This window comes from Corythoichthys intestinalis, chromosome 8 (genome assembly GCF_030265065.1).
Source record: "Corythoichthys intestinalis isolate RoL2023-P3 chromosome 8, ASM3026506v1, whole genome shotgun sequence".
Lineage (NCBI taxonomy): Eukaryota > Metazoa > Chordata > Actinopteri > Syngnathiformes > Syngnathidae > Corythoichthys > Corythoichthys intestinalis.
Genome location: NC_080402.1, coordinates 42,173,220 through 42,185,839, shown reverse-complemented (window position 1 = coordinate 42,185,839; position 12,620 = coordinate 42,173,220). Strand labels below are relative to the sequence as shown.

Below are 12,620 nucleotides of genomic sequence, written 5' to 3'. Positions count from 1 at the left end.
CCCCTCAATACGGTGCAGTCGTCCTGTACCCTTGGCAGAGAAGCAGCCCCAAAAAATGATGTTTCCTCCTCCATGTTTCACGGTTGGGATGCTGTTCTTGGGGTTGTACTCATCCTTCTTTTTCCTCCAAATACCACAAGCCGAGTTTAGACCAAAAAGTTCAATTTTGGTCTCATCCGACCACATGACCTTCTCCCATTGCTCCTCTGGATCATCCAGATGGTCAGTGGCAAACTTCAGACGTGTCTGGCCATGCACTGGCTTCAGCAGCGGGACCTTGCGTGCGCTGTAGGATTTTAATCCATGACGGCGTAATGTGTTTCCGATGGTTTTCTTCGAGACTGTGGTTCCAGCTCTCTTCAGGTCATTGACCAGGTCCTGCCGTGTAGTTCTGGGCTGATCCCTCACCTTCCTCATGATCAGTGATGCCCCACGAGGTGAGATCTTGCATGGAGCCCCAGAACGAGGCAGATTGACCTTCAACTTGAACTTCTTCCATTTTCTAATAATCGCTCCAACAGTTGTTACCTTCTCACCAAGCTGCTTGCTTATTTTCCTGTAGCCCATCCCAGCCTTGTGCAGGTCTATTATTTTATCCCTGATGTCCTTGCACAGCTCTTTGGTCTTGGCCATTGTGGAGAGTGGAGTTTGTTTGTTTGAGCATGTGAACAGGTGTCTTTTATACAGGTAACAAGTTCAAACAGGTGAAGTTACTTCCGGTAATGAGTGGAGAACAGGAGGGGTTCTTAAAAAAGAACTAAGAGCCGAAATATTTACTAGTTGGTAATGTATCAAATACTTATTTCATGCAGTTAAATACAAATTTATCATTTAAAAATTATACAATGTGATTTTCTGGATTTTTGTATTAGATGCCGTCCCTCACAGTTGAAGAGAACTTATGATACAAATTACAGACCTCTACATGTCTTGCAAGTGGGAAAACCAGCAAAATCGGCAGTGTATCAAATACTTGTTCTCCCCAATGTATCTCTCATCCACAGCCTATGATCGTGTTTCAGTGCTATGAGAAATGATAATAGTCCGATTTATTTTCACTGGGCAGGAATAGCAGCATTAAAATGCTTAGATTAATCAATGCTTAGATTAATCACAAAAATTAAATTGAATCCTAACATTAGTCAACCGATTGTTAATCTGATCATTTTAATCTATCATTAATTTATTCACTTCATTTCGGTGCCATTGGCCATTTCGACTGGGATTGGCTGGCAGCGTTAGAATGAATTGAAAATCACAAAAAATAATTAATTAATAACAACATTAGTCCACTGATTATTCCATCATTAAGTCATTCACAGCTAATGATCATGCTTCAGTGTCATTGACTACAGTAGGAGTCCAATTCATTTTGACTGAGACCTGGCAGCGTTAGAATGCAAAGATTAATGACCAAAAACTTGATTAATTGCAACAATAGTCGACAGATGAACCTATCATTAACTCATTAACAGCTAATGATCCTGTTTCAGTCCCAATGATGGTGACAGACGTCCGAATGATTTGGACAAAGCGGCGTTGGAAAGCATATATTAATTGGCAAAATTCGACTAATGCTATATTATTCAAAAGATTACTGTACTCTATTATGAACTCACCACCAATTAGTTAAAATAGTAAACCAAGAGTTGGGCTAAATCTCCACACCGCACTTCACATAACAAGCAATACTTTATTACAACACTTACCAGTCAAAACACTTGTGGAAATGTGGAAAAAACTGCCATTGCGATTTTTATGGGGTTTGCGATATATTGGGATATACATTGCGATATTAAAACTTGAAGAATTTTCACCAGACTTGAAAAGCTCTGTTTGGAAAGACTTTGGTTGACTCACTATGACCACGTTGTACTCATTAGAGACGTCCCAATCCGATCACATGGTCAGAAATCGGGCCGATCACACACTTTTTCAGAGGATGGTGATCGGGTGAAACGATTTTTAATTAAAAAAATAAATATTTGTTTTTCTGCCACATGCTCATACAAACTCTCAAACTCCCTCCTGAAAAGCAGTGCGACCAAACTGTTTTTCTTGGTCACCACTGCAGCTGGCATTTGGTACATAAAGTTAATGATAATTGACAGGTTTGTAGCTTTGATCTGGCTATAGATGCCTCGGTAGCTCTACGATCAAAGGCACAAATGAGATTCGAGATCGAGGTTGGTACACAGTCTGAAGTGTGCTGTGGCAGCTCATTCATTGTGTAAGTGAGAGGCTGTTCTCAGCAGAGTAACTGCCAAAGCAAAAGAAAAAACAACAACTTTTTTTTGATATTGGATCGGGAATCGATATCGGCAGATTCTCAAAATTAGGTGGCTTGAACTCAGACTTGGGTGCAAAAAAATGCTATTGGGGCCGTAATACCGTTTTATCCAGGTGTAGGGGGTTTATCTGTAAGTGATGAAATTTGGTGTACTGTATATAAAAAGGATCCAGGAAGCCGTGTCTCTGCACAATTGCTGATTTTATGAAGAAAAACAAAAGTTAACATTAAAAACACACACACAAAAAAAAAAATCACATTGCGATGGCAATGTTCAAACAATAGGCCTAGTTAAAATGGTGTAATGGTTTGGAACGAGGCAATATGACACTCACCTTCCTGTAAACAAGGCCCATAACAGCAGTCTTAACCCTCATTCCCACTGTGAAGCAAGTGTACATATACTGATGGTTGAAGAGGGATTGGAGGCAAGAGAGCAGGAACATGAGAGTGGCATAGAAGTAACCCTTCCACAATGGTGCATCTTCATCTTTCATGAAGCCCAGGAGAAGACTAAAGACAGAAGAGTACAATTGGATCATTCCCAGATAAACTTGCACAATTTAGACAACTCAAAAACGATACAGATACAATTTCACTGTCAACATGATTTCATACATTTATGTGCCTAGTCATAGCTCCACAAATCCAATTCAATTAAAACAAAGCAGCTTTGTTTGCACTACATTGCTCAGCCTCCCCTCACACCGCACCAGCAAATTTCTTATTGTGGTCTGTCTGTGTCTGTGCCATTCAGAGACCTATGTTGTACGCCTTGCTGAGGCAAAGGGTTGTGGTTTGGTCTACTTCTTGCTTATAAATCCATCACTCTAATTAACACTTCAAATAATTCAGTGTTTATGCCTAAAAAACAACATTCCAGTCTGACCAATACGTTAAGAGGGGGCATTTACTTGCTTCATACATTGTTGCCAGAGTACAGTTTTGTTTGGTTGTCTTTGACACAAATGGCTACATAATGACAATGACATTGCTATATGGGATTAAATATGTCACAATATCTATATAAAAGTTTAAATTTGCCTGTGGTGTTTTTGTTCGCTGTATTTTTTAAAATCACTATAACAAGGATCTTTCTTTTCAACTGAATTTCATCCAGGTAGGTTCTGTCCAACATGTGGTTTGGAACTTTTAGCCGCTGAGTTACGCAGTACATTGAACTTGGTGTCACTTGGTTTGTGGGACATAAGCACTGAAAATGTGTCTCAGCAACATAGACTCGCCAGTTTCTATTTCTAAATGGCTTGCATAACAGGAGCATACCACAAACCTCATTTTTGCTTTTTCATTTGTTTTAACCAAAACTGCCTCATTTATGTCAGACAGCAACTCAACAATTTATAGCCCCGGTTATCAAATAGCATTTACTTTGTTCAGATACACTTAAAGTACTACATGTTCATAAGTATTTGGACACATATCTGATTAAAAATGAATTAATCAGCTAATCACGTATTGACACAAGATTTGGGCATCGAGCATCAAGCATCAATGAGAACCGGGACTAACACTCCGGTTCCCCTGGAACTGTTGGAATTTTTTTATTTCGAATCCAAGTTTCGATGCCCTGACCGCCGACCAGAAAAAATAGCTGCCGAACACCATGAAGAAGAAGCCACATGAAGTGTGCGTTTGTGCATTGCAACTTCATTTCAACGATGGACACTGCACGAGCGCTCAAAGGTTTGGCTCAACTTCACAAAATGAAATGACGAGTCAGCTCAGTGCAACATTTGCAACACAACTACAGTATATCATGCAAAGGTGGCTGCACGACCAATATAAGTAAACACCTCCGGCCTCATGGAATACAAGTGCTGAGTGCCGCGCCGGTCCTCTAACCAATCAGAACCAGGTAAGTAAAACAATAAATTTTGTCTTTCTTCTAATGCCCCCGCGACCCGACCTCGGATTAAGCTGTAGATGATGGATGGATGGAGGGATGGAATAGTACGAGAATACAGTAAGTCGTATTATTACGTCAGGCTAATGTAGCTATATAAGCAGCTACTTATTTTACGTAGCGAATTGCTGCCTCCGTTAAAATCAACAGCATTAAAAGGATATTTGTTTTAGAATCGGTTTTACAAATAAGGAAATCCTCATTATTTTTGCCTCATTTACATCAAATTATAATCAATAGAATAATTTATACTAACGCTTCAATGTAGCTCCCAGCTAAGGTACATGAATATAAAGTGCGTAGCGGCTTACCTTACCCTTACAAAATATTTGCGACTTTCTCGTAGCAATAGTGTGACTAATCTCGTAGTCTTTTTAAAAAATTTACTAATATGGCCCTAATGCTCTGTAGTATCAATGTGCATCATTATGTTTTTTTTTTTTTTTCATGTACGCCACTAGAGATGCGTGCCATTTATTTTTTCACTCTGCAGTGAGCACCAGCCAACAACTGTTATGCGTTCAAGCTTAATCTACACCCAGTGAACGTGTGTTTTTCACTGCAGGAGACACTATCTGTCCAGAACGCTCATGTTTACTACCTGAGAAGGCAGATATGATAATTTTCCTCAACAAAAACTGTCTCAGATTTTATGCTGTACCCGCTGCTAATCTAGACTGTTTTTTTTGTTTGTTTGTTTGTTTGATATTCTGCACCAGGTTAGCCCATTAGTGGCAGCTCAATAACATGTAAAAATGCCTGCAGCATAAGACACTCTAAAGTATAGACAAAAGAATATGTGTAAATGTTTTCTCTGTGGGGTTTTGAAAAATAAACATTTTTTGTGAAAGTGCACCCCTGTGGAAAGAAACTTCATATTTAAGTTCAAAGACTGATATTCATATACAAGTTAAAAATAGCCCTGTGAGAAATTCATGGCAAAGTTAATTGAAAGTTCATATAATTTAATTAAATAATTGTGAATTTAAGAAATTATTAGAAACGATGCAATTTTTTGACGCTGCGTATTAAAAGAATCGGAATCGAGAATCGTTTGGAACCAAAATCGAAACGTGGAATCAGATTCGGAACCGGAACCGTTCAAATTCAAACAATGCCCAACCCTAATTGACACTTCCTTCTTCATCCACAATTATAAATTTCCAAAACTGTTACAACATCCTGGTGCATAAAGAAAGCTTGTTGTTGATTATAATAACATTACTCAGAGAGAAAATTGGTAACTGGCCACCCCTCATTATTTTTTCACAAGATTATGACATACAAAAATTACACAGACACACGACAAATTCTTGTGGAAAGTTAGTGTTCCTGGTGCAATGCAAAGTGTCCCAGTATTATACTATGGTCAATAGTGAATCCCAAAGCCACGGCTTGACAAATATTAAAACAGCTACTCATATATGAGAAACTGTTGTGCTTTGTCTTACCTCAGTACCTGGGGAATGGCAAACATGAAGGCATCATGGAAGACGATACACATAGTACCAGTAAGGAAGTATGGACCAAACTTGCGTGCCAGAGTTCTGAATAAGAAGAAGCCTGAGCTCTGCTCCTTGTGCAGCTTTCTAAGCAACTGAGATTGATCGGGCAGCCTGCTACTCAGTGATACACCTGATGTCAAGGCCTTTTCCCGCCTGTTGTGGAGGTGAAAAACATAATTACAATCATGACGACTGTTGCTGGGAGTGGGACCCATCATAATTATTTTTTATAAAACCAACGGCTCCATCTTCATATGTATGTTTTCTTTTAATATCTTAAATCAGCCATACATTGTATAAACCGGGGTCGGCAACCCAAAATATTGAAAGAGCCATATTGGTCCGAAAGAAAACAAACAAATTGATACAGCATGTCTGCAGCCGCAAAAAAATAAAAGCCCTAATAAGTCTTAAAATGAAGGAAACACATCCTTTATATATCTATATTGGGCTATATTAGCATACTATCAAAATGACTAAGTTGGCTGCAAATACATAATGAGCTTTAATGATTAAAAATTTATTTTCCCTGAAGCGCATCCCATACAGAATGACACACCACATGACCAGGGCCGGCCCAGGCCATTTGGGGGCCCTAAGCAAAATAATGCAAAGGGGCCCATATTTTTGGCCCACCATTTCATCACAGTGTACTGTGAAACCCATACATGCAATCCAACCCATATGTCCATATTTTGTATATTAATCGGATTTTGTTGCACTGCATACTTCAAACTTCTCACCCCAAATGATTGTCAGTACTTACAGTAGATAGCGCCAAACCTTTTTCTAAAAGAGGAAAGAAAGAAGTCAAGGAAGACTTTGATTTTTTTTAAAGCTTGTAATCAAGTATCAAAACTCACAAAAGTCAAATAAAGCAAACTGTAGTAAACAAAATAGAATATGAATTAAACAATTGCCAGATTGGGGGCCCCCTAGTGGTCAGGGGCCCTAAGCAGCTGCATAATCTGCGTATAGGCTGGGCCGGCCCTGCACATGACCCCTCTGTCGTACGATGACACCTCAAGTTTAACTTTATTATAATATTAAGGAATTAAAAGAATGTGTCATGTTGGTCCTCCAAGAGAAACCATATAAAAATATATATGTATATTTCCATCCGCCGTCTTTTTCCATTTTTAAACATTTTTGAAAAAACTCCAGGGAGCCACTAAGGCAGCGCTATAGAGCCGCGGGTTGCTGACCCCTGGTCTAAACCATCACTTTAAGTAGTCCTGAATTGCCTATTTTAAAAACTAAAAGACTCCTTAATTTTGGGAATATTCTAGTTTCCATTTGTAATCAGTCAAAAGTATAACAAAAAAGAAACAGAAAGCACAGCATGTGTCATTCACATCTTGTGCTAACCATTTGCAGATCCTTGCTCTGCTGTTTGAAGTCAGAAAAAACATGTCAGATTAGGGCTATTATGAAATCATCTAATTATAGGCATGATGGAACTTGAGTATAAAGGAAGACCGGGGAAAAGTTCAAACGTGACTCAAAGTGTACTGCAACTGTATCTTATGTAAGTTTGTTTATGTAATGCATTTCTAACTAATATTTGGGATATCTTAACATGAGGATATCCTACTTTTGAATCTTTGCACATTCCACTGTCCAGTCCTCTTGCAGCACTGAGATAATCTTATGTGATGTGTCTTCTTCTCTCAGTGTCCACAGGTCCTCCGCTGCCAGAGGAGTGCGATATCCCTTCACAACAAGCCTGAAGAGCAAGTGCGGTCATGATTCACACATATAATTATCAACAGAAAACGCGCACTCACGTAAACAAGTACAAATGTTGCTGGGGTGAGTCATTTGCGGGCTCAAAATGGGGAAGTTTTGAGGTCCTTACCCAGTAAACCACCAGAAGAGAATCTTGGACAAAAAAGAGGCGTCTTTCACAGGACAAGGGTTCTGTAACAGAATTAAAACCAGATTGATTCTTGCTTTGATAGTAAATATTAAACTGCACAGCATTGTGGCATTAACATTGTGGCATTAACATTTAGTAAAATAGCAAATCAAAGAATAAGTATTCATGCAGTAAATTGCAAAGAAAAGGTGGTGCAGAGGTTAGGGTTAGGCCTTGAGTTTAAACAAGTCTACATACCGTAAATAGAGCCAAGTATAGGGCAGATTAAAAATGACGTTTTGAGGTTAAAACAGCAGACGGAGGGGAAATGTGTCATTGCAAACCATCATATACATATGCACACACAAAGTTTGCCTTCTCAACCATGTTTCTCTCCATCCTGCCACCCCCTCAAGTAGGCTATTTGCTCTCATTATACCAACACTAAAGCATTTCATTCTTCACTTCCTCCCTTGTTGTGAGTAAGTCTAACCAGACGAGGAGAAGGAAGCGGAGGAAGAAGTGGAGGAGGACACACCAAGGAACGACCAATGGGTGTGTCTATGACGCCAGTCTGTGGCTTCTACACCGCACTACCGGCCAGAAATCTGCAAGGGACTTTTCCAGCTGTTTTCATGGTTTATCAACAGGGAAATATTACATCACAACTCTTTGATTGATGAGGGCCTAACTTTCAGTGTCCTGAAGTAGGTGGTTTGGCAGACATAATATCAGGAACAGCTCTCGGTTTTACGCTGTGCAGTTCTACATGAATGTAAACTACAACTACAATCATACACATAGATATAAATACAAATAATTAGCTCATGTAACAGTGACGTGGAAGCTGTTATTTTATATGAACCATAGCTATAATGTTGTCGGTAGCATAGTTTCACATCCGTTGACATATATGTGCCATGTTAATGGTATGCAGGAGGACAAGGAAAAGCACACAGATGCTTATTCACACTCTTCTCACAGGACGTTAAAGCAGTGAGGTGAGAGGATGAAGATGTGAATCACGTCACTGCCTCCAAAAGGTAGCGAATCCTGCAAACCAAAGTTTTGAACCACAGGACTGTCATAATCATGACATGGTACATGTCATGAACATGAATGAAGACATATGACAGAGTCCAGTTATTGTCTAAATCTGACTGTAAATGCTAACCCTGACCAAAAAAAAATTGAAATAATGTCAACTTTGCATCAAAAGTGGCGTAATTTACAGAATGATGCTTAACGACATCTGTCACTGGCCTTAATCGTGTACCGCCCGATTGGTATTTTTTGGCCGTGACGTCGCCATTGTAACGCGGAAGTGGATCATTATAGACACGCCCTTGCATTCAAACCATGTTATTTCTGCTTGTTTTCTCCAGTAATCTTTCAAAAAAGAACATGTCGAGTAAACACCACTGCTATGGAACTTCTAGAAACAACCCACATATGAAGGACGTTTTCTTCATACGTTTCCCGAAACCAAAAACCCGGAGGAAAAAATGTGAAGAATGGATCAACTTGCGTGGACGTCCAAAAGACCAATTAAACCCCAGCACGGCGAAGCCATTCACATTTCATATGCAGTAAACATTTTGTTTGGGGCCGTGGTCCTACAGAGGACGAAGTGGTAAGCCATTTTGATATTTTTACTTGTTTTTAAGCATGGCGTTTTGCTGTGCTGCTTCTGTCTGACAATGAACAACCTGAAAAAAATTAAAACTGTATCTGACTGCCAATCTTGTTACCTTTTCTGTTCTGCAAAAAACCCTTTAGTAAGGGGGAAGTGTATATAGATTATAGAATTAAGCTTTGTTGTTAATGAAAAAAATAAAAGCGTTCATTGGGTGTCTCTGGTAGCATTTGCGAACGCTACACAAAAATAGCAATGTAAATTGCCCCAAGAACGGTCAGAGACGTAAGGCAACCAGAGGATATAATATATAAGAAAGATAGGGTATATGGTGGTAAAGGATAGATTGTTGAAACAGGATAATGTCATTGTCAGTGGCTAAGGCAATGCACACAAGAAAATGGTGTCGATAATAAAACTACCACTGGATCAGGTCGGCTCGTTTTCCCGTCTTTTTCAGCCTTCGACATTTAAGCCATCTCTTTAACTGAAAATTTGTATATTCTTCCACATCTTTACCAGTGAAAGTGGCAGTATGGACATCATTTTTGCACAGAATTGGTAGGTTTAGCTCAGTAAACATCTCGTTCGACACTATTTCCATGCATTTACTATTAGGGACAAACGGGAGGTTGACCCGCCTAGCAACAATTGCTAACGTCATGAGTATTAATGAGCGAAAGTGACGTGTTGCCTGCGTTACCCCATTGATATGCATGACTTGTGTGATTATGACACTGTCATAAAACGTATTCCAATAAATTATAACCCAATATTCTTAGGCAGTGCAATATTTTATTGGAAGTAAGGGTTTACCTTTTCCAAGACCTTTTTCCCGTCTGGGGGCAGGTCGGCAAAGCAGCACAAGAAGAGCTGGACCAGTTGAATGGTGAAGTAGGAGAAAAAAGCCAAGTACCTCACAATATCAGAGGCAATGCCCTGTTGAGTAAGTAAAGACATCGCTTTAGAGATTTTGAAGACAACACATGAAACATGGAGTGTATTTGGTATAATCTATTACAGGAACATTTTGGAAGTATGACTCTTTTTTTCTTTTAAGTAAAGTAGAGATGTAATGGTTTCAAGGATGAAAATGTCAAAGTAGAATATTATATAACCAACTGTTTCCTTCACATTAAAATGTGATTATGACTGCTTAATTTCTAACAAACGTGCTCAACAAATCTTACAATATTCTGTCAGCTTGAACCATTTGACTCGTGTCACAGCAATAAATACACATTTTCATTTTTTGCTTTCCCCACATGTGTACACTTTATAGTGCAGGATTTGGGTTTATAAAACCGCAACACAGACGCATTAGAGCACTTTTGAGAGCATGGTTGCTGGTAAAACACAACATCTTTTATGGTGTTATTCAAACCAAATGTAGCAACATGTTATATATGTCACCATTCATTCTGACAGAAAAGTAGATAGGGAATATATGGTTTTCAAATATACCATGTGATCTTAAAACAAAGGAACAGCTGGGTTATAAACACCTAAAACTAGAACCTTTTATAAATGTTGTCGTTGTCATACAGAAGCTGACAGAAGCCGTTTATTTTGGCACTTGTTTACTTTTGGGTCAGCGCCTCAACCACAGTTAGTTTGTTGTGCAACAGTATGGGTGCATATACAATCCAGAACTATCGTAAACATAAGAATTCTCCCTCAGCACCGTGAAGCTGTGCCCAGTAAAGGATATAAGGAGACCAAATGGATCTTTCCACATATACTGTAGAAAAACAGGGTCAAGCTAGATGGAAGCGTAGGTGGGTGGGAAAAATGTAGGTCAAGTAAAAATGGCCAAGGGTTCACAAGCACGAACGCTGTGCCTTCAACACTGTCATAGAATTGACACTTTCTTTATAAATATCTATTAAATGTATTAGTAAAATACACTACAGTTCAAAAGTTTGGGGTCACAGCGAAGTGTCCATGATAATATCTGAAAAGTAACAGAAGCAACAAAAACACCGAACATGTTCTCTCTGTGCTTATTTCCTCAACAAACCTATCCTGTTCAGGCTTGATCGGAAAGGGATGAATGGGACAAATGCAGTTGTGAGCAGTTCTCTTTCTCACAGCAATAAAATTGGTTGAAAACAGCTTCTATGAACTAGTTAGAACACCTCACAACAACAACTTCTGAATGCATGAAGGACATTTGATTGATAAAAACAAAAAAAAATATATTTGAAAAAACTTAATTTCTAGTCCGTCCGTCCGTCCGTCCGTCCGTCCGTCCGTCCGTCCGTCCGTCCGTCCATCCATCCATCCATCCATCCATCCATCCATCCATCCATCCATCCATTTTTGGTCCTAATTGGGGGTTAGGGTGTCGTCTATCCTAGCTGATTTGAGGCGAGAAGTGGTCTACACACTGCAGTGCAAATATAGGCAAACAGGCCTTTATGACAGGGAGTTCTCGCAAGAAATTCTGGCCCACTTTCACCCCTGACCATATGCATATGCAAATGTAATTTGACTAGTTTTCAGGTGGTTTATTAGACTCAAGGGGACGAAGAATGTAAAGATAAACACACATAACTCGGAAAATTACGCACATTGTGCACTAAAATGTCAAAAACATTTAATTTTTCGCAAGCTAGTTTAATGCTAATTTATTATGATTGACAAAATTGTTTAAAGACTACAAATTAAAAACAACAACTTTAGTCTTTAAGTTTTTTAGAAAGTGAAATGAATAGATATCGGACGATATAACCCCCCCCCCCAAAAAAAAAAAACTTGAACGAGAGCATTTCTTTGGCCAAATTGCCCAAACCAAGTTCATGTTCACATTAACACTGGTAATGAAGAACTTTAGTTATCGATGGATGAATAAAAGGTTGTTTTTGGAATTTGGTAAAATGACAAAGGGTGGCATTTATATCGATAGTGAAATTGCCTCAATGCTTAATATTCTATAGAATAATGATGTAAAAAAACAGTGGTGTGCTTCATTACATTGAAATATAAATGTGTGTAAAAAGAATGTGAAAGTTGCTATATGGATTTACATCTGGCAGTGAGTTAAGAGTGAAGAAACCTATAAAACCAGTACTGACGTTCATCTGGTCTGACCCTGCTATGCCTTTACTCACTAGCATTTATCCCAGACCCATCATTACAAACCCCCAAGCGGTGTGGGAATGTCACACTGAGGGTGATAAAACCAAAATATGGATGCGTGTTTGTTCACGTTTTTTTTTTTTTTTTAAAGAAATGCAAATGTAACAGCCGCATGGCTTTGAACCCCTAAATATAAACTTAGCTCCATTCAACAATGATTGCAGTGTCTCGCAGCAGGCACAGGAAGAAAAGAGAAATTTAAACACAGACAAGCCTGGCCAGAATTGGCAGTGTCATCCTCCTACACTTGGTTAATGTTCAGTTAC

General features: G+C 39.0%; 1 protein-coding gene across 1 annotated transcript in view; it reads right to left on the bottom strand.

The window, feature by feature from the left end:
• Nucleotides 1-12,620, bottom strand: part of abcc6a (ATP-binding cassette, sub-family C (CFTR/MRP), member 6a) — a 74,623-nt gene that overhangs the window by 24,867 nt on the left and 37,136 nt on the right. The window contains exons 6-10 of the mRNA XM_057844356.1: nucleotides 10,030-10,152; nucleotides 7,578-7,639; nucleotides 7,314-7,445; nucleotides 5,666-5,872; nucleotides 2,626-2,803 (exon numbers count right to left, since the gene is read on the bottom strand). Of these exons, the coding sequence (XP_057700339.1) occupies nucleotides 2,626-2,803; nucleotides 5,666-5,872; nucleotides 7,314-7,445; nucleotides 7,578-7,639; nucleotides 10,030-10,152 (702 nt within the window). The remainder of the gene's footprint in view (nucleotides 1-2,625; nucleotides 2,804-5,665; nucleotides 5,873-7,313; nucleotides 7,446-7,577; nucleotides 7,640-10,029; nucleotides 10,153-12,620) is intronic.